The sequence below is a fragment of the Aulostomus chinensis genome, chromosome 22, assembly GCF_037954235.1.
Source record: "Aulostomus chinensis isolate RoL2024-O1b breed Wild chromosome 22, RoL_Achi_v1.0, whole genome shotgun sequence".
NCBI classification, from domain to species: domain Eukaryota; kingdom Metazoa; phylum Chordata; class Actinopteri; order Syngnathiformes; family Aulostomidae; genus Aulostomus; species Aulostomus chinensis.
In genome coordinates, this window is record NC_141341.1 from 17,290,734 (window position 1) to 17,312,379 (window position 21,646).

At 42.7% G+C, this 21,646-nt stretch overlaps 1 protein-coding gene across 2 annotated transcripts in view; it reads left to right on the forward strand.

The window, feature by feature from the left end:
* Window positions 1-21,284, forward strand: part of top2b (DNA topoisomerase II beta) — a 22,375-nt gene extending 1,091 nt beyond the window's left edge. Inside the window, exons 2-36 of one of the 2 annotated variants that reach the window (XM_086192448.1) lie at window positions 269-433; window positions 1,017-1,107; window positions 2,302-2,365; window positions 3,860-4,005; window positions 4,092-4,189; window positions 4,724-4,936; window positions 5,696-5,869; window positions 6,853-6,954; window positions 7,038-7,175; window positions 7,273-7,411; window positions 7,864-8,021; window positions 8,451-8,576; window positions 8,658-8,768; window positions 9,280-9,385; window positions 9,657-9,766; window positions 9,973-10,065; window positions 10,195-10,309; window positions 10,781-10,902; window positions 11,278-11,426; window positions 11,604-11,835; window positions 12,257-12,391; window positions 12,529-12,729; window positions 12,843-13,038; window positions 13,135-13,226; window positions 13,615-13,770; window positions 14,289-14,372; window positions 15,328-15,519; window positions 15,601-15,730; window positions 16,349-16,507; window positions 17,462-17,663; window positions 18,646-18,728; window positions 19,232-19,327; window positions 19,457-19,588; window positions 19,675-19,763; window positions 20,787-21,284. In XM_086192448.1, the coding sequence (XP_086048574.1) occupies window positions 269-433; window positions 1,017-1,107; window positions 2,302-2,365; window positions 3,860-4,005; window positions 4,092-4,189; window positions 4,724-4,936; window positions 5,696-5,869; window positions 6,853-6,954; window positions 7,038-7,175; window positions 7,273-7,411; window positions 7,864-8,021; window positions 8,451-8,576; window positions 8,658-8,768; window positions 9,280-9,385; window positions 9,657-9,766; window positions 9,973-10,065; window positions 10,195-10,309; window positions 10,781-10,902; window positions 11,278-11,426; window positions 11,604-11,835; window positions 12,257-12,391; window positions 12,529-12,729; window positions 12,843-13,038; window positions 13,135-13,226; window positions 13,615-13,770; window positions 14,289-14,372; window positions 15,328-15,519; window positions 15,601-15,730; window positions 16,349-16,507; window positions 17,462-17,663; window positions 18,646-18,728; window positions 19,232-19,327; window positions 19,457-19,588; window positions 19,675-19,763; window positions 20,787-20,954 (4,767 nt within the window). In that variant the 3' untranslated portion in view covers window positions 20,955-21,284. The remainder of the gene's footprint in view (window positions 1-268; window positions 434-1,016; window positions 1,108-2,301; window positions 2,366-3,859; window positions 4,006-4,091; window positions 4,190-4,723; window positions 4,937-5,695; window positions 5,870-6,852; window positions 6,955-7,037; window positions 7,176-7,272; window positions 7,412-7,863; window positions 8,022-8,450; window positions 8,577-8,657; window positions 8,769-9,279; window positions 9,386-9,656; window positions 9,767-9,972; window positions 10,066-10,194; window positions 10,310-10,780; window positions 10,903-11,277; window positions 11,427-11,603; window positions 11,836-12,256; window positions 12,392-12,528; window positions 12,730-12,842; window positions 13,039-13,134; window positions 13,227-13,614; window positions 13,771-14,288; window positions 14,373-15,327; window positions 15,520-15,600; window positions 15,731-16,348; window positions 16,508-17,461; window positions 17,664-18,645; window positions 18,729-19,231; window positions 19,328-19,456; window positions 19,589-19,674; window positions 19,764-20,786) is intronic. The other variant, XM_086192449.1, reaches the window with a different exon arrangement.
* Window positions 21,285-21,646: the final 362 nt, after the last annotated feature.

Genomic DNA, 21,646 nt, shown 5'->3' on the forward strand with positions numbered 1-21,646 from the left:
GTCTTTTCTCTGGTGGTGGTGAGCACAGATAACTCAGACTGCAAACTGCTGGGACCTGCTATTGATTTGTCTTTGGTGACCCAAACTCAAGACAACAGATGCTGATCCTGGAGTGGTCAGTTGGGATGCTCTCCAAGATACAGGTGTGAACTCCCCTGCATGGAGCTCTCTTCCTGTGATCATATCGTTCCAGATATAACAGATGTTAATATCTGAAGTAAGCCCGAGTTATGTGTCAGTGAATAACAAAACCAATCTTGTCAAACAGGAGGCTACAAATGGCCGGGGGGATCCTGGTAAGATGGAAGGGCCCAAGAAGGACAAGGCGGCCTCCAAGTTGTCTGTGGAGAGAGTTTACCAAAAGAAGACCCAGCTGGAACACATCCTTCTTCGTCCAGACACGTACATTGGCAGTGTGGAGCCCATCACGCAGGTGAGCCCTGATGATAGCCTCCACCTCATTTTAGTGACAAGCTGCCAAGTGAAATTATCATGTTCCTCAAATCAACTGAGTCTCTTAACTGTGTTTTGTCTTGTACTGAGGCTGATCTGTATGACGTTGTTCTGATAATTAAGATTCTGTCACATTCAATCACTGAGCCATGATCGCAAGGCAAACTCCAGAATTTGTGTCCCACTTTCAGTAATATTGTAACATTTGCCATCAGATAATACATTGACCTTTTTATGAGAGTTTCATGGAGACAGTAAAAGTGATGTGTTAATTTAATGTGCATGCTTTGGCATCACTCTTGATACGTTTGGATGTGATGGTTTGTATGTAAAGTTGCAGGAGAGGTGCACTCTACTTTATATATTTATCCTTTTTTCTGTTCAGCCACAAATTAAGTTATTTTTCAAAAGCATGATTGCTAATTCTCTGACATGATTATTTTCAGGTGAGTCCCTGTTTGAATAGTCTTGCAACATAGTAGTTTTTTTTTATTGTATTAGCCACCAATGAGTGTTTTCATATGGGACTTATTTTCTAAAATTGCTTTATATCTTTTTTCCAGCCCATGTGGGTTTTCGATGAAGAGGTGGGAATGAACCAGAGAGAAATCTCTTACGTTCCTGGGCTCTATAAAATCTTTGATGAAATTCTTGGTGAGTGAATCAGCACTGTTCTTCTGACGTTTATGCAAATAATCACATTTAATGCAAGTGTGCTTACATCGCTGTACAAGTTAGTGCTAGCTAGAATCCACTCATCGGCTCTCCTCAGTGGTGACGATAGTACCACAGCTGGGAGTCTGTCTTGGCGAGCACTCTGTGTTGTATGTATTTTTGGGAAATAAAAGCTAACAGGAAAATGAGTTCAGCAGTTGCTGCAGGAGCTTGCACAGTCAGCTCTACTTAGCTAAAGGTTAATAAAGTTGTGGGCTGTTTGTTCCACATTAGTTGTAGTGTGGGTGTAATGCTGTGCACTGCTCAGCTTACAGGAGTGCCGTAGATGATTGCTTTCCTTTCCTATCGTGTGTGTTTTATGGCGTTGGTTGATTGATGGCACTCTTTAATTGTCTAGATATTCTCATCATGTACAGTATTTGAGTACGCGAGGCACAGCAGTAGCAGAACCACTCTTGGCAGCAGAAGCGACTTTCACCAGCATCTGAATAGGCTGCTGTCAAATAATGACCCCTTTGGTCACTGGTGTCAGTCAAGTTTTGTGCAAATTGCTTTCTTAATTAACTTAATGGTCATATGCCTGTTTGATAGCATCCTGTGTTGTTGTTTTCTTGGCAAACACTAGGATGCTCCTTAATACTCCTGGAAATTGGCACTGTCCATCTTAAACTGGCACAGAGCAATTTGGCTCTTTGTTACAAGATAGATGTTTCTTTTTGCCAAAGCAGCTGTTACTGAGGAGATAGTGTGGGTCATCTTGTTATCTCTGGGTTGCTTTGATTCCTGGCTCCTCCTGTCTGTGTGTTTGGATTTTTTTAAAAAAAAAGATTTGTAAATGTGATAAATAAATCGAATTAGCATATCATTCATATTACTACTGGTAACACACCGAGATGAAATGTCTCTCTAGTTTTAGTTTTCCCAAGACTTCTTAGGTTCAGCACATAGTACAGACCCCAAACTAACAAAGAGGGAATTATCAGCATTCATGTATCTGCTATGACTCAGAAAAACTGCTTTTGTAACTATACATTCATATTTTACATTTTTTGGGGGATTATTGGTTTGTCTAAACTTATCTTCAAATTCTTGTTTCTAAAGCCAAGTTTACACCTGTGACCCTGCATTGTTGTGTCATCATACTGTCTCATATGAACTCTTTTTCCTTTACAGTCAACGCAGCCGATAACAAACAAAGGGACAAGAACATGACTACAATTAAGATCACCATTGACCCGTGAGTACAGTGTTTGTTGAATACTAAGTGTGTACTTGCATCACCAGCACATGTTGGATTTAAATTAGAAGTGGATGTCATTTTTGCTGCCCGACCAGCTGCTTTGCTAAGTTTCATGTAAATTTATTCATGACAGTTGTGAGCTTGGCATGCCGAGGCTGCTCCTGCTTGTTTTATAGATAGCGATGGAGCTAGTTTGTTTGGAAAGTTGGACGTGCCTCTGTCTTGGCTGTGGATATAACCAGGGCTTGGTGGCTGGTACATGTGCAGGAGACATGGATCCAGGTGATGATACAATAAAAGTCTGTGCTGAAATCCACTGAGCTCTTTTTAAAATATATTCTGTTCACCCCCAGACAGCCAACTGCACCTGACTGCTTAAACAGCAGAGTGTCCTTCAGCTGAGCTGCTCTGCTGCTGGATCAGTGATAACATAAGCCTCACACTCAAGTCTCAAGCTAATGTGGTTTATAGAGATATCACTGCACCTCACCAGCCAGATATCACTGGCTTGTTTATGATTGAGCTTATTTAGCACTCTTGTACCATTCCTTCATGTCTCCATAAACTAAGTTCTTAAAAGTTGAAATTGAATGTCTTTAAAAGAAAAAAAAAAAAAAGCCCATCCCTGGTTATATGATGCAACTATGATGTATATGCCAAAACAAAAGAAAATTTGTTTATTTGTGATCTTATATCGTGAAAATCCCATCATGTATTCTTGCCATAAACTAAACCAACCTGTTTCAACCCACGCATCAAGCAATCTTTAATAGCAGCATGTATTCATCAGCTTACAACAGCTACGTATGTGGTACTCTGGTAGGTTTCCCCCTAAATACTGGAATTACGGTCCTCTGGCTGGTATTAATTTGCTGCTGTCTTATACCCACTTTTCAACACTCCAACCAAATTCTTCCCTGTATGATGCACATACATACATACATATATACACACAACTAAACCCAGACACCTGTTTGAACTGTGTGAGGATACAATGATCTGCTCACTCTGTAGAGCTGCCCGAGGCTCCTCTCCCTCAAGGCTGTTGGGACGATGATTCTCAGATCTTTAAAATCCTCCATCAGCAACAGAGGCAGTTTAAATTGTCGGATTTTAAACCGAGCCCAGACGTACGCATAACAGGCCAAAACCTTGCTGACTTTGGATTCGGAAATCTTCATTTCACGCATGGCATACCGAGCTCTCAACACCAGGATAAGTGGTCAAACTCGGTCTTTCAATTCATTTGTGTTTAGGTAAAGTAAACATATTAAGGTCTCAAGATGAATGGATTTCCTTGGTATTCACAGCACTAGTTAGAATGTATTGTTTGTAGGAGCTGTACAAGACCACTTTCCCAAGAAATCAAAAAATCTCTAATCGGAGTGATATTATACAATATACCAGGAGTGTGTATGTCTCTGTCCAAGTTCCACTTGAGCTGAATAACCTCAGTAACTCATTATTTCCCCTCTATTCCACTTCTACCAGTGAGTCCAACATCATCTCTATCTGGAATAATGGCAAAGGAATACCAGTGGTAGAACACAAGGATGAGAAAATGTATGTCCCAGCTCTTATTTTCGGCCACTTGCTCACCTCAAGCAACTATGATGATGATGAGAAAAAGGTCACAGGTGAGAGTTGCCAGTTTCACTTCTGTCATTGGTTCTGGCCGTCAGCTCAGGAATCTGATGAATGTTCTTTGCGGGTTTGGTCCCAGGTGGAAGGAATGGCTATGGTGCTAAACTCTGCAACATCTTCAGTACCAAGTTCACAGTAGAAACTGCATGCAAGGAGTACAGACACAGTTTCAAACAGGTGAGGATGCTGTTACCATTGATGACAATTAAAAGAGGAAGACAATGTCATGCACTTTAGGTTTACACGCACAAGACATTCCATCATTAAATCTACCAGTCATAGCTGCATTAAAGGACCAGTGCGACCTGCAGCTCTTCTCACCCGACAATGTTTAGTGTTGACTGCTGAATGATTATGTGAATATTATATTTGATTTATAGACTGGGGCCAATTGATATATTTGAGTCAAATAATTGTTGTTTTGGTAGGGTTTTGATGTGCACTCATGTCTGAGGTAAGATTGTGTATATAATCACCACATGGGCTTGCATCTTTGAGGCTTGTTTTGTCGGAGCACAAATAAATCACTTGGGGTTTCATAGTTTTTTGGGACTAATTGTTGTAAGTGTGTGTGATCTTAGTTCAAGAGGATCCTGAGCACTTTTCCATTAAATTAATTCAGTCATATGAATTGACACAGTAAAATAATGTAGAAGTTGATATGCTGCAACAGGTATCCGTGTATGTTACTGTGTGTTTCATTGCCTTCAGACGTGGCAGAACAACATGACCAAGACTTCTGAGCCCAGGATTAAATTCTTCGATGGAGACGATTTCACCTGTGTGACATTCCAGCCAGACCTGGCCAAGTTCAAGATGGAGAAACTGGACAAGGACATAGTAGCGCTTCTTACCCGCAGAGCATATGATGTAGCTGGCTCCTGCAGAGGGGTGAAAGTCACCCTGAATGGCAAAAAACTTCCCGTAAGTCTATCGCTGTTGCGCATAGCATTATGACAGCAAACTGCCTTGAAAAGTCGCCATCAGTATGAAAAATTCACAGGTATTCAGAGCTACAGAATTAGACAATAATAGTACGTAAGGTACAAAGAAAGTTTGGGTTAAAACAAGTTTACTTGTTAAATATGCAGAACAGAAAGTTTTGACGCATTCTTAAATTTTAATATGGGCGGCATGGCTCAGGGGTAGAGTGGCCGTCTAGCATCCAAAGGGTCGCTGGTTCGATCCCCGACCCCGGTGACCATGTCAAAGTGTCCTTGAGCAAGATACTGAACCCATAATTGCTCCTGATGAGTAGGTTGGCGCCTTGCATGGTAGCCTCCACCATCAGTGTGTGAATGTGTGTGTGAACGGGTGAATGAGATGACACTGTAAAGCGCTTTGAGTACCGCTAAGGTAGAAAAGCGCTATATAAAATTGAGTCCATGAGTCCATTTAATATCGATGTATTAAGTTTCGTGATTATTGCAGAAATGGTGAAAGTTAACTTTTGGTCATTTATCCATGATTGATGCACATCTTGTAGCCTGCCTTACCATTTCCATTTCAGTAACAACAGACAGTGTTGTTTTCTCTTTAAGTGCAATATTCAAATCACAGGAGCGGATTAGCAGTGGCACATTGGCTTTAGAGCAGCTGTGAGTTTTCTCAAGTGTAAAATGGTGGTGTGCACGTAATTAATTGTCTCATCCCTAAAACGTATCTGTCTGTCTGTCATTGAAGGTGAACGGATTCCGCAGCTATGTGGATCTGTATGTGAAGGACAAACTGGATGAGACGGGCGTGGCCCTGAAGGTGGTGAACGAGACTGTGAATGAACGGTGGGAGGTCTGCCTCACCATGAGCGAGAAAGGATTCCAACAAATCAGCTTTGTCAATAGCATTGCCACAACCAAGGTAACAGAACCTAGACGAGAGCAAAATACGACTGGTTATTAACATGGATGTTAATATCCCCACCCTTGCAACACTAAACCCCACACACATACATTCCTATTATCTAGTACGATCTATCCTATTATAATCCTTTCACACTGTTACACGGAGTCCCAATGAAACAACATCGACTTTGCCACAGAAAAGAGCCAAACTTGACTGAAGTGTTGCTGCTTTTATTCACCTGATTTGAGTGATAAGTCTCTTGTGCAGGAAATCCCATCCATGCAGGCTTCACATCATTTGTCCAGCTTGTAGGACTGCTCAACTTAAAGTAAAGTAGACTGTTGGCACAGGAATATTACACCCCCGCCTGTATAAAAGTACACGGAGATTAATGAGGGAACAGATTGTTGTGCATCTATTCGACAAGCAAAAGTAGTAACTACATAAAGTAGACAGCTGTGTGAAGAGCTGCAGATCGTTTCCAAACACCGTGGCAGGGGAGTTAACACACTGTCCGTCTGTTGCAGAGCGCTGAGATGCTGCATAAGTTCACACACTGTGTTGGCAATACACCAGCATTGTTTATGTGTGAAAAAGTACAGCCAAGCCTGTCATTTTATGGCACTATTATGTCACTGCTGTGTAAAAGTGTGTAATATTTGACTTGTAGTGTTTCCTCCTCCTTGAAATAAATGTTTCCCTCAGTGACATATGTTAGGGCCACAGCCTGCTCCGTCCTGATTCAGGGGAGAAAACAGAATATAACCATCAAAGGCTGGCCAATATGACTAAAGGCTTGTGACTTTAAATAATTAAACACATAAGGATAGACTTTGTAGCACCTTTTTATTTTTTTTTATATATTTCAGTTGAAATGAAAGCACACATGGCTTCACAAGAAATTGTCACATTTTAGTTTTAAAGTCATTTCACATACAATCCTCTCTGGATGAATATTAAAATATGTTTGTTAACATTTAGATGACGTTCATTTTTAGGGCGGCAGGCACATCGACTATGTGGTGGATCAAATAGTGTCCAAACTCATTGAAGTGGTGAAGAAGAAGAACAAGGCAGGAGTGTCCGTCAAACCTTTCCAGGTGGAGTACTGTATGATGTTCTACCGTGAGTGTATTGTGGACAGGTTACAAGCTGACTGTCCTTCCTCTCATTTGTGCTTCAGGTTAAGAACCACATCTGGGTGTTTGTGAACGCACTGATCGAGAATCCCTCCTTTGACTCCCAGACCAAGGAAAACATGACACTCCAGACTAAGAGCTTTGGGTCCAAGTGCCTTCTGTCTGACAAGTTCATCAAGGCTGTAAGGACAACTCTGGTTTGCTTTCATGGCCTTCTGTTCTCATAAGAAATTGTTGCGTCTCAGTCATGAAAGGATTTTGTCTCTTTGTCACCCGTAGGCAACCAACTGTGGGATTGTTGAGAGTATACTCAACTGGGTGAAGTTCAAAGCCCAGACACAGCTGAATAAGAAGTGCTCATCTGTCAAATACAGCAAGATCAAAGGCATCCCTAAGCTAGATGATGCCAATGATGCCGGTGTGTTAAAGCTGAGATAATTTATTAACATACAGCATCTGAAAACCTAATGATCTCATTGTTCTTGCATCATTTATGACACCACCTAAACTCTGGCTGTTAATATTTTAAAATCAAAAATCGATCAAATTGAATGTCCAGTTTAATCTGTCGAAATTACAAGCAGGCTGACAACTCTCCCAATAAATATTTTTTTCGGCACACCTGCCTGATTATGGACACGTGGTATAATTAAGAAAGTTCCTATCCTAGATGCTTTCTGGCAGTCTGCATTTACCAGAAACAACAGCTACCACTCGATCCAGTGGTGATGGAACAGCTGAAGATTTTTTTATTCAAAGAATCAAAGCCACGTGGAAAAAGAATAAGAATAACGCATCCTTTCCAGGAGTCGTCACTGCGGCAACATGTACTGCTAAGACAAGCTAATCTTCTACATATCTATGTTCTAGGTGGCAAACACTCCTCTGAATGCACACTCATCCTCACTGAAGGAGACTCAGCAAAGTCTCTGGCTGTCTCTGGACTGGGAGTCATTGGGCGGGATCGCTATGGGGTATTCCCGCTCAGAGGAAAGATCCTAAATGTGCGAGAAGCCACACACAAACAGGTACGTACCTCAGTATTGCTAACATTTCACTCACAAGAACGGTGTCACCAGTGGTGCTGATGGACCCTGAGCAAAGAAACGGTTTTGTCTTGAGTGGGCGGAGGTACTGGAGCGAGTCATCATCTCAGCTTTGTTGGCTGTTCAGTTCCTGGCTTCAAGTGTCTGTGTCCTTTAGTAGGACACTGAACCCTGAGTTGCTCCTGACAGGCATGTCAGCGACTTATATTACAGCTCCGCCGCCATCAGTGTGAGAATAGAGGAAGTATTATAAATGCCTGCTAAAGTTTACTTGACTTTTACCTAGCTGTAACCAGAATGTTATTTGCAGCTGGATAGATACATGCATTCAAAAGGGATAATCAAAAATAACGTTAAATTGAGCTGCAATGTTTTTGGTGCGGTGTCTTTCATAATATTATTTGTCAACAGATCATGGAAAATGCAGAGATTAACAACATTATCAAAATTGTTGGCCTGCAATACAAGAAGAGCTACGATGACCCCGAGTCTCTGAGGAGCCTGCGCTACGGCAAGATCATGATCATGACAGATCAGGTGACCTGCCTTGACAGCTGTCTGTCTGTTTCTAGCTGCCCTCTCATTCATGCTCTTCTAACATAACTTCTCTTGTCCCAGGATCAAGATGGCTCCCATATCAAAGGTCTGCTCATCAACTTTTTCCACCACAACTGGCCATCCCTACTGAAACACACATTCCTGGAGGAATTTATCACTCCCATTGTCAAAGTAATGCTCTTCCTCTCACACACGCATGCAAATATTTGTACTTTTCTGTCTCAATTCAGCTGGTAAAAAGCAACTTTAAGCTGCAAAATATGCATGCAATACTCACTCAAGTGATCCACACAGTACTAAACTGCATGATGGTAGGGCTACAGTCCTCTGATGTTCTGGTAGTTCGTCAGTTTGCACTTGTCCCACCGAAACTTTAATCTTTCAAACAATCAATGTCACCATTATAAAACTCTCAATACCTGTGGACTGATCCATTATTTTTGCGGATGGGAGGAATCACTGGATGGATGCATCTGATTTGGTGTTCCTTTCTTGCTCCTTGTTTTCTTTTGAGCTCTTAGTTGTAATCCAAAGCAACTCTGCAAATCCGTGAATAAAGCACAACCTTTGCAGATGAAGCAATGAAACCCTATTTGCTGACTGTGCATTTACCAGGACCCGGTTCTGTGTGCACCTGTGATGTACAGGGGGATCCTTACTAGTGTCAAATGTGTGTCTGCAGGCGACCAAGAACAAGCAAGAGATGGCCTTCTACAGCATTCCAGAGTTTGATGAGTGGAAGAAACAAACAGAAAACTATAAAACTTGGCATATAAAGTACTACAAAGGTAATTGTTGAATGTTATCATTATAAGCCATTTTAAACTGATTCCACTGCTGTGGGACAAGTGTGTGATTTTTATCAAGCACGGTATGCTCATCTTAGTCAATCAGACGCGTAGTGTGTTGCTCAGCAGACTCCTCCCTCTGTTATGATTGCGCACCTCTGTCTTTGTGCATTCTTTAGATAACAGCAAAGCATAATAATGGGAAATATATGTTGTCCTTTTTAAAACAACTTCTTAGGATAATATTGTTTTTTTCCAATGTGTGTTTCAGGTTTGGGTACAAGTACAAGCAAAGAGGCAAAGGAATACTTTGCTGAAATGGAGAGGCACCGTATCACATTTAGATATAGCGGTGCAGAGGACGATGCCGCCATTACTTTGGTGAGTTATATACATCGTTTTATGCGGGGGGGGTGGAGTTGTAGGAAATTGCCAGAAAAAAACATTGGTTCATGTACAATAAAAATTTGACCGCCTCATGGGGTGAGTTGTGAGTGAAAACGTTTGAATGCAGTTGTGAACGAGTGCTCCTTCTCTTAAGAGGTGAGATGAGGCTAAGCTGCAGTGTTCTGCTTGTTTTTTGGCAGGCCTTCAGTAAGAAGAAAACAGATGACAGGAAGGAGTGGCTGACTAACTTCATGGAGGACAGACGACAAAGAAGGATGCATGGCCTGCCAGAGGTTTGTGACCCTTTGAAAGTTAATGAAGCGGTGATGAACATTTGTTGCTTCCACTGTGGGAGCTTCACTGAGCTCCTCAAGCTCCTCGCAGGTTAGTTTGTTGAAATGTCTCTTTATCTCTTTGTTCAGCAATACCTGTATGGAACTCAGGCCAGGCACCTGTCCTACAACGACTTCATTAACAAGGAGCTCATTCTGTTTTCCAACTCTGACAATGAGAGGTCCATTCCATCCTTAGTTGATGGTTTGTATACTTTTATAACTTTTCAAATTTGGAATTTCTGTTTTCTGAAGTTGCAGTAAATCAGTCTCCTACATTCCATTGTCCTTGTTTTTGGCTGCCAGGGAAAACAAACACACAATGAACCTAACATTTAATCAACTTTCATTGAACTTCTTAGCAAATGGGTGCTTATTTCCACATCCAGTATTTACAGGGCAACACAGTCTTTCATTGGGACGTGTTTCTGTCCACCTTGTGAATGTTAACTCTGTTTTTACATTTTACCAACTCCTGAGGAAAGTATCTGCCTCTTCAGCTTCTAAATGCTCTACTATACTCACCGGCTAGTTGCTTACTCTATCTGATCATATTCAGTGTTGTATCTTTTTTTTTTAGAAAGAATGTGTTGTTTTGGAAAAGCATTTTTGAAATCATTTATTATTGGAAGACAAATGATTCCTAGAGTTCAGTTTGTACGTGTGTGTTGTCCAGGCTTGAAACCAGGCCAGAGGAAGGTGCTCTTCACCTGCTTAAAGAGGAATGACAAGAGGGAGGTGAAGGTTGCACAGCTGGCTGGTTCAGTGGCAGAGATGTCTGCCTACCATCACGGAGAGGTACCGTAAACTGTCCTCATGAGACCTTTCAGAACCTTTTTAATCCATAGGTGTGTCAATGATCAATCTTGAGGGGAGATTTTGTCTTTGTGTCATGTTCCTTGTCGGTGGTTTGTGACATTTATGTTGAATCCGTTCGTCAGAAGAAATTAATGAAGATCATCAGAAAAATACCAAAGTGACTATGTCATGAATCTGATTTGGACAGAATCTACTTTGTCACATCTCAACAAGCCAGGTGGACCACTTGTTATATGTTTTCATCAGATTGGCTACAATTGGTGTGATACATCTTTGCAGTCGTCCTGTATAAAAATGTTAAACTGCAAATATGCAAACTGTTTGTAACCTCTCACTACCCATTTGTCCATGTAGCAAGCACTTATGATGACCATCGTGAACTTAGCTCAGAACTTTGTGGGCAGCAACAACATCAACATCCTGCAGCCGCTGGGTCAGTTTGGTACTCGCATCAATGGAGGCAAAGATGCTGCCAGCCCTCGTTATATCTTCACCATGCTTAGGTAACGCCATTTCAAACCAAAGGCCTGTCGATGATAGTTGCATGCTTTGAATATGGCAAACATTTCAAAGATGCAAAGTATTTTTCACAGAGCCAGTTTAGTCAAGATCTTTATTCGGTGTGATTTCATTGGACCCGGCAAATGTACACCGTGTAACCTTGGTCTTATTTTCCACAGTCCTCTTGCCAAGCTGTTGTTCCCTGCAGTGGACTCCCATCTGCTCAAGTTCCTGTATGATGACAACCAGAAGGTGGAGCCTGAGTGGTACATTCCCATCATTCCAATGGTGCTCGTGAATGGTGCGGAGGGCATTGGGACGGGCTGGGCATGTAAGATCTCCAACTACGACCCTCGAGAGATCGTCAACAACATCAACCGGATGCTCAACCACCAAGACCCTCTGCCAATGGTAAAGGCATCAGAGAAACCACTTTCCTCTGTCTTTTCTTATTGACCTTTGGTGTGGTTGCCTACAATGTTGATTAGCTGTTGACATATTTACTGTGTTTCAACAGAGATGTGCTGTAGTTATTTTTGGCAAGTGTGTTGCCAAGATTTCTTTGCTGAACACAATCTTGTGTGTTTTTAATCTAACACCTCTGCCTTTCCAGTGTCTTTACTGTACTTAAATATGTAGTTTAATATCGTGCTGTCAACATATAAAATGAACTCTGCTGTGTGAGAGCATTTAGACCAGGTTACCCCAATCATAATTCTGTCCAGGATTCAACAACCCATAGATGTGTATCAGCAAATTTTGGGCGAAATTGATTCGATGTAGAACTGGAACACTGAGTGTGATTAAAAGTGTAATCTTTGTCCCCAAACAGCTTCCCCGGTACAAAAACTTCAAAGGTATGATCCATGAACTGGGACAGAACCAGTACCTGGTCAGTGGAGAGGTGTCAGTCATAGACAAAAACACCATTGAGATCACAGAGCTGCCTGTTCGGACGTGGACACAGGTGGGTGCACACTCTCTGGTGATGAGTTGTAATACAGGCTGAGCGCCACAGCAACAGTATTGAGTTCTTGGGGTGTGATGATTTGTTTTTGGGAGCTGCAATTTGGTGTAACCATGGTGCTCCACTCTTGTGTACAGGCATATAAGGAGTCTGTGCTGGAGCCCATGCTGCAGGGCACAGAAAAAACACCAGCACTCATCAATGACTACAAGGAATACCACACAGATAGCACTGTCAAGTTTGTTGTTCGCATGTCTGAGGAGAAACTAGCTCAGGCTGAGGCAGCCGGTCTCCACAAAGTCTTCAAGTTGCAGTCCAGCCTTACCTGCAACTCCATGGTAACCCTGAAGTTCAGCTCAAACAGACTTTAAACATGAGAACTGTTGTACATGAGATGTAATGAAAACCAGCATGTGTTTGATTTTTGACCTTGGTCACCATTCCTTCACAGGTGTTGTTCGACCACATGGGTTGTCTGAAGAGATACGACTCAGTCCAAGACATTCTCAAAGAGTTCTTTGAGCTCCGCCTACATTACTACAAACTGAGGAAGGACTGGTTATTGGGCAGTCTTGGTGCAGAGGCAGCCAAACTCTCCAACCAGGCTCGCTTTGTCCTGGAGAAGATTGAAGGGAAACTAACAATTGGTAAATATGCTGAAAATATTTGAAACATCACCTCACCTATACCCTTGTGTAACAGCAAGTGGATGAGTATGTCTTGTGTTATCTGTGTCTGAACAGAGAACAAATCCAAGCGTGATCTGATCCGCATGCTGGTCCAGAAAGGATTTGAGTCTGACCCTGTAGCTGCCTGGGTCAAGTCTCAGGAGAAGGTACAGTTCTCCTCTCTCCCTCCCCAAGAACTCTAACCCCAGCTGCTCTGTGGCAGCAGGTCTGACAATGATCAGAGCACTCTGCTCCTGCATCCCCCTCTCAGGCTTCTTGTTAGAGGATTGTCCCTGCTGTAGCATTTTTCATGTCACTAATCCAAAAGATGCAAGTTTTCACTGTAAAACAAAATAGGAACACGCGTGTGAAGATGACACTGAACTTGTCCAAGGTTTCTAAGTTCTTGTGGTGGAAACAAGTGGTCAGTCTTTCTGGTCATTGATGAAATGACGACAGCCACATAGCTGACATGGCAGCATGCCAGTAACCATACATGAGAGCGCCATGAGTTAGATTTTCCAGGCTAAGATGAGATATTCTTACCTCTGACAGGCTCAGGAAGAAGAAGAGCGTGATGGACATGAAAGCGACAGCTCGGTGGACTCTGGCTCCTTATCTGGACCAAACTTTAACTACATCCTCAACATGCCTCTGTGGTGCCTAACTAAAGAAAAGGTTGAGGAGCTCCTCAAACAAAGGGACCAGAAGGTATTGATTTTCACTCTGTAACTTACTGTATATGTGACACTTGCTTGTTTATTTTCTCCTCACTAGGACAAGCACATGACACACATTTAATACATGGTCTACTAAGAGTGCTGTGCATGGGCAGAAATGACAAAAACAATATTTAATCAGAAGCACACAGGATTATGTTTGGTAGAAAGGCTGGTCTGATTCAGTCATTACTCGTGTCTCCACTAGGCGCATGTAGTATTTTTAATAGTAATATATTGTGGTTGTTTATGTATTTATCACAAGGGTACTGAAATAGTTATAAATAGTGTCTGGTTCCAGCTCAGCTTACAGTGGTCCAGGAACAACACATCACGTGACCCCAGGGACTCCCCACTACACACTCGGAACTAAAGAAGCCTCTTTCTTAAGAGGTGGAACCTTTCTTTAGCACTGAGGTGTACCACCATGACCACCATGACTGAGCTGCCTCACCAACCAGTGCAGCAATATGGTTCAAGTGTTCCTCAACAGTGTAACTTGTGTTGCAGAGAGGAGAGCTAAATGATCTCCAGAGGAAATCCTCAGAGGATCTGTGGAAGGAGGATTTGTCCATATTCATCGAAGAGCTGGATGTAAGTGTTCAAAATGATGTAACTCATCAGTGCATATAGAGAGGTTTGTGTGTTTTCACTGGTCATGAAACTGCCAACAGAAATCAAACAGCCCATGGAGCCTTTTTTGTACCAGAGAAATAATTGTACACACCAAAGACTTTGTTTTATGTCTCCTTCACTCTGTCACTCAGCACACACGCAAATAAATTTGGCCTACTGGAAATAAACTGATATCAGGTCTGTACTGAATCCTACATGAACAGCAATTTTAAGTACATTGTCCCCCAGAACTTCTTTCTCAGCCAGTGTCACTTTGGGTGTGGAGTTAAACAGCTCCAAACAGTCTTGTAAGTCACCTCTGTGCTTTAACAAATTTCTCCAATCAACCCTTTTTACAAAATTTCCTGTGCATCCAAAACATGTTGTAGTGAGTGTGTGTATCAAGCATCTTTATATTAGGATTGTAACATCAGCAGATGTTTGCAGTAGAGCCTTAAGAGGCCACATCTTCAGAATTAATTGAAGTGGATGAGAAGACCCAAATTCCTTTGATAACATTTCGTCAGTGGTGTACGCCACATTTTTGTGAGAATCACATGAATGGCCTTAGACTACTTTCTTTCATTTTGCAGAAATCTTGAGCAAAGGATTCTCTACATTTCCTGGGAAAGAGGAAAACATGTAATCTAACACACATGGTTCATGAGGAGAAATGTTTAACCTAGTAATTATGTCTATAATGCTGCCCCCTACAGGTGACATTGGTCATTTTACTTCAATGAGTCCTGATCAATTAGGAATCTATGGTCAAGATTTATGGCCTGTGTGAGCTGTTTTTGTTCTCATCGTGTTTAAGTGGAGCTGAAAAAAGAAAAATGTGAAAGTATTAAATAAAAAGGTTCCCACAGCTGCACTGTCACTATTAATACTACTCCTACTACCACTAAAACTATCTCGGGGTTTTGTCCCTCAGAATGTGGAGGCACATGAGCGAGAAGAGCAGAGTATAGGAAAGTCCAAGCTGGTGAAGGGTAAAGTTGGCAAACCCAAAGCGAAGAAGATGAATCTTGAAGAGACCATGCCGTCACCATTTGGGCGCAGGGTGGATCCTCCAACCCAGCCACTGAAGTCTGATGCTACCAAGAAACAGGCCAAGAAGAAGAAGGTAACTCCAGCTGGTATAATGAGGAAATGGAGTGAATGATCAGAGGAATCCAGGGAGGTTATAGCTTGTCTTTCCTCTCAGGGCGAAGTAGACGCAGCAGCTGTGAAGTTGGAGTTTGATGACGAGGCTTTAGGTGGTGACGGCGGAACAGGAGAAAACTCCGTAGTCAAACCAAAGACTCCACGTGTCAAAAAAGAGAAGAAAGAACCAGGTGAGAGCTTTGTTGCACAGTCTGAATCTAAAATGATGTTATGTCACAAGCAGAAAGCACTCAGAAAATTCTGCTTGCAGCTATGTCAGCTGGAACAATACTCAGGATCTTCAGTGCGATCCAGATCACCTTCAGTGTGAATGACTCCATTCATACGTGTTTGAGAAACAAATACATAAAAAAAAATTCATTTAAAAACTTCTCATTCAGATCCACTCCAAAAATGGATGGGTTCTTTTGAAAGCGATGTCCCTTCTGCTCCTTCTCAGCATCCTGCTGAGGTTGAAGATAATCAGTTTGGTAGTTTTTGTGGAATCCTGCTAACAGACACTGAAGACATGGCCTCTTGGCAGAGGTAGAAATTGCAGTTAATCACCATTTTGCTGCGGGATCTATTAAATGTATGTGACATGTAAGATAATTCCTTGGTCTAAATCTTTTTAAGGGGAGACTTTTGAGAGACTTAGGTGGACTTTTGATCCGTGATTGTTTGAAATGTTTGAATTGCGCTTGTAACAACAGGTACAGACTTAAGTCAAGCAGGACCTGCTGAACGTGACCAGGAGCTCCTTGGGATTCAGCTTGATAAACATCTGGTTGTCTGTTGTCATCCTGCAGGAGCCCCAAGAGTGAGAAAAACTCCCGGACCCAAATCTGCTACTCCTAAGAAGGTGAAGAAGAGGAACCCCTGGTCTGAAGACGAGTCCAAATCAGACAGTGATTTAGAGAACAGTCAGCCTGTCATCCCCAGAGAGACCAAGTCCCAGAGAGCATCAGGTATGGTTGGGCCCACACATGTCATTATTTCATCTCAATATTCACTTGTCAATCGCACCATCATCAGGTTCATCTTTTCAGTTGTTAAGTGGCTCCATTCCATCCACCGCTGAGTCAGCTCACTCCCACTGTTGCAGCTCAGGTTTGACACCTAAAACCATTTCCTAGAAGACCTGAGTGAAGAGGTGGAGTCTAGGTGGTGAATGGTGTTTCTGCTGAACCTAAAAAGCTTAAGACGACAAGTGCAGTGCCTGTTTGTCAAGGGGTTGTTCCAATGTGTTCCTTCATGATTTCAAAATGTCAGTCGTTCTCACTCTGTTCTCAGTGTTCTAGTCTCAATCACCAAGCCATTCAGAACAAACAAAAACATGTGTTGGTCAGAGGTGCTCTACTAAACAACTCCAAGATACAGAGAGGAAACAGATCGGAGGCATGAGATGATGATGCACCTTTAGTCAGCTGTGGTTTAGAATCCTGGCTGTGTTTAGAGGCCATGGTGAGCTTCTCCTCCTAGTGAAATATGACCAATTGTTTTTATATCGTTTGTATACCAGTAGCAGAGCACTGACCGAAGTGAAGTAATTAACAGAAGTTGATTCTTTTAATTGAGATGATCACACTAATTGAATGGATGATTTGAGACTGTTTCGGGAGATACTTTAACAGTTGAACCAACAGAGAAGTTTGGATCCTGTGGTTTCCACTTTGTGCCTCATTTCTACGTCCCAGGTCGATGGTTACTCCGTGTCTGCTCGCATTTACTTAAATCCATTTTGAGTGTTTGGATCCATTTCAACTAAAAAAAAAAACCTCATGAAGTCAGTCCAGGTTTCCTGCGACTGATGAGAGTGTCGGCCTCGTCTGAGGAGCTGGCTGATGCAACCCCTTCGCAACACCACTGAACCCACAGCAACAACCACCGGCTTGAACAAACATGCGTCTCTTGTCTTTCAGCTTCAAAGCCCAAATACACCTTTGACTTTTCTGAGGAAGAAGAGGGTGACGAAGAGGAGAATGTAGAGGACGATGATGGCGCTTCATCTCCAGTCAGGACATTCAAAGATGACCTTACCACATCAGACACCAAGGAGCGCTTCGACGACCACGATGATGACTACAATGAAGACTCCTTCTCCTCCCTCAAACAAAAGACCACGTAAGACTGATGCCACACTTCACACTCTTAGTTCATGTTCTGTTTGCTCGCCGCTATTTCAGTCAAGTGTTACATATAAAAGATTCTGCACCCTCATGTCTCCCGTGTCAGCCCGAGTGTGTCTGTGGGTGAGAACGCAAACGTCCGACTCAGTGAGACAAGACATTAAATTGCTGTTGTTCTGCCTGCTTGTTAGCTCAGCGGCTATTATATGTACATTGTAAGAGTGAGGGGCTTGTTACTGACATTTCTTTATTTTCTTATTATCATTGACACAACACCCTGAAATGCCTGTTGTCAGTCAACACCAATAATTAGTGATGATTGTGAATCACGAGAAAATGTTGCATTCAACCAGGCTGTCATGTTCTCTTTCCATGAGGCTCATGTTATTACCTCATGTCCCACAACACTCTTTGGTACCAGTCAGCTATTTGTGTGTTGGTCACAGCTCTCTTCATGGTCATACCACTGACACATTCGACTATTGTTTGACCGTCAAGGCTCAATGTTTGTTTTTCAACTGGTGCTAAATGAGGACTCATAATGATCACCGATCAGAACGTCTCACTGGAGAGATTCAGGAACTTGCGCTCGTGAGGGCTGAGTTTGACAGTGACAGCAAAGACGCTCTGCTGTTTCTGCTCAACTCAGCTTTGTGATCGCAGCCTGTTTGCTGCATCATGCCAGATGTGAGCACCCAAGTGGGGGGCAGCAGGTCTGTCAGTTTTTGCGGGCGACGTGTGAAAATGCAAGTTCAGACATTGGGTCTAACTCATGAAATGTTCTGGCACACTATTGGACTGTTTTAGCCCTCAATAAAATAACTTGTGTTGTATGTAAAAAGAAAGTTGTGGACACTTCATGAGTCAGGCCAAAAGTTCAGATTTGATTCCTGTGACATCATCTGGAATTCCAAAGAGAGAAAAAAATTTCCAAAAATGCTCAACAATTTCAATTTGTTGTTTCTTTGTCTTTCTAGGTCTGCATCTGTAGCAAAAAAGAAAGAGACAAGCAGCATCTTCTTGTCCAAATCAGCCTTTTCTGAAAAGAGCAACGACAGCGGTAAGTATGGGCTCACTGGGCAGGCGACCCACACTGAATTATGATCCTGAAAGACTTCGATCAGGGAGGCAAAATCTTAATCCGACATTGGAATCGCAGTTTCAGTGGTTTAGTTGTCAGGCCGTCTCTGTCTGACCAACTCTGATTGTCTCTGCCTGACTGACTTTGATTAACTCTGATTGGCTCTGTGATTGACAAGACTGCCCCGACATGTACTTCTCAGAAACACACATCCCAATAATCGAAGTCCGTCATCTACTTGTAACATGCTGTGCTACCAACACATCCACTAACCCTATGAACTTCAGTTACACACTGTGAAGGGTTACCAAATTAATAACCTCAATTCCCTCCCACGGGGATAAATTTAGTTTTCTGAATCTGAATCTGATTCTGAATCTGAATCAAAACATCTGGCTGACTGTCAACAGTCACATGATTCAGGAGTCATGTGTCCAGGAAGAGGGAGAATGTAAACGTTTGTTGACTTGTTTGTCTTGTAGATGCATCCAAATCTGAGAGTGATGATGACAACGGCCCTGTGTTCTCCACGTACTCCAGCAGCTCCGCGTTTGACAAACTATCGCCAGCAAAGAAAGGTAATGTCTCACTATGCCCGCTAGAGGGAGCAGTAATGCTGCTTAATAGCTGCCAGGCAGGCAAGAAGGGGGGAGTAGGGGTGTTGTTCATGATTTCAGGCTGTTTCATGGTCTTTATATGATGTCCAGCAGCCAAGAAGCCCTCTGACGCAGCTCTGAAACCTAAGAAGTCACCAGCACCAAAAGCAAAGAAACCAGATAAATCCATCTGGGATTCAGATTCTGACACTGGGTCCAAGAAACCATCACCAGCTCTCAAAGGTACCACACAGTTCAGGCTCTTTCAATATTTACAATCGCGTGGTCAGATGACATGTTTGGTGATATGTTTGGTGAACTTTATGCAGGTAAAGGCAGGGGGAGGAAGAGGAAGGGCTCTGGTTCCGGGGACGACGAGTACAGCCCACTGAAGAAAATGTCAAAACCTGCAAGCAGAGTGAGTTCTGTCCCTCTGTGTTGTTGACTCTGAAGCTCAGCAATGGGGGTCAACTCTGGAACCTGAGGCTCTTACTAGTTCTCCTGAGTTACATGAGCCATAGTTAATTTTAATGTCCTTTCACAAACATTTTAAAATCCTTCAATATGTAATTTAAATGGACGGATAATTTTACTGTAATTTTGAATTTTGAAACAGATGTCAATGTGGTAAACATGGCTGTCCAGAAAAGCAGTTCTATTTACCACATGAACATCTTTATAACGCCACCCACTCTTCTCCCTCAGTAAAATTCCACATGAATCTACAAATATTTTTAATTTAAATGCAAGTTTGATGGTGGCACGGTGGTGCAGTGGTCAGCACTGTCACCTCACAGCAAGAAGGTTCAGGGTTCGAACCCCGGCTCCATCACGGGATCTTTCTGTGTGAGTCTCCATGTTCTCCCTGTTCCTGTGTGGGTTCTCTCTGGTACTCCAGCTTCCTCCCACAGTCCAAAGACATCAAGAGGGGACGAGGCTGACTGATACTCTAAATTGACTGTAGGTGTGACTGTGAGTGTGAATGGTTGTCTGTCTCTATGTGTTGGCCCTGGGATGGACTGGTGACCTGTCCAGGGTGAACCCCGCCTCTCGCCCGTAGCCGCTGGGATAGGCTCCAGCCCCCCACGACCCTTAACAGGATAAGTGGAAGAAGTTGGATGGATTGATGCAAGTTTGATTTGCTATATTCTGGGGTCAGCTCAATGATGTTTAAGTGTTTGTGTAAGTTGTCTTCACACAGCTTTGAATGAAATACCTCTGGATAGGAAAGGTCTGTGTTGAGCACATGAACTCCAGAGAGAGGGCAGCCCCCCCCCATTAACACACAGCTTGTTGAGCCCTGTGTTAATGTCCCCAGTAGCGTGCAGCAGCTAATCGCTCCTCTCTGCCCCTGTGATGGGTGCCAGCTCAACAGGTTTCATCCTCCAGCAGTTCCTCCCTGTCTCGATATCTGTCCTGACGTTTCTGTCGTTCTGCATAGAAGCCTCAGAAGCCCCCGTCTGACGATGAAGAGGATGACGACAGCAACAGCCTGAGTGCGACAAACACCCCGTCCCGTAACCGTCCTGGTCGTGCAAAGAGAGAAGTCAAATACTTCGCAGAAGAGCACGAGGAGGAAGAAGATGACGACGACGACATGTTTGATTAAAGTTGTTCCCACCCTGTTAAATCACCTTCTGTTTGTATGGAAGTTCCCTCCTCCTCCTCCTCCTCCTCTCTCGGTGTCCCCACAGACTTTGTACATCTCCAGTTTCTTTTTTTTTTTCATTAATGGTGTTGTTGAATAATTTTTAATGTGTAGTTGTTTAACACTTTTTAATTATACATATACAGGTTTCTTTTTTATGCTCATTGAAATGTTCTGTATTTGTCTGAAGCAGCTTTTAGAAGTTTAGAACGCTGTGCTTTAGCACATTTTAATTGTTAAAATACGATGTAACTTTTTGAACATGAAGTTGAAAGTAAACAATGAAATGTCTCTGCTCGCTGGTTTTGGACTCTTTCATCACGGAGCAGGATGACCCTGCAGGTCTGCCCACAGTGACGACATGCTGGCAGTGAGGACACGCCTCCACGAGGACACGCCTCCAATGAAGGTGCCACTGCCAGTATTGGTATTCTCGCTTAAATCCTTGTGGAATTTTTCACGACACTGTTGCTCCTTTCACAAAACCAATCCCCCGTTACCAGTAGATCCTGAAAAGGCCATCGATTCGATTTTTTTAGGATCTGAGCTAATTGTCATTTTTAATTAGATATCGCAGGAAGAGAACATACCTCTGCCAGGGAGCGAGGAGGTCATCAAAGCGAGTTCTAAATTCCAAAATCCAAACCATTCTT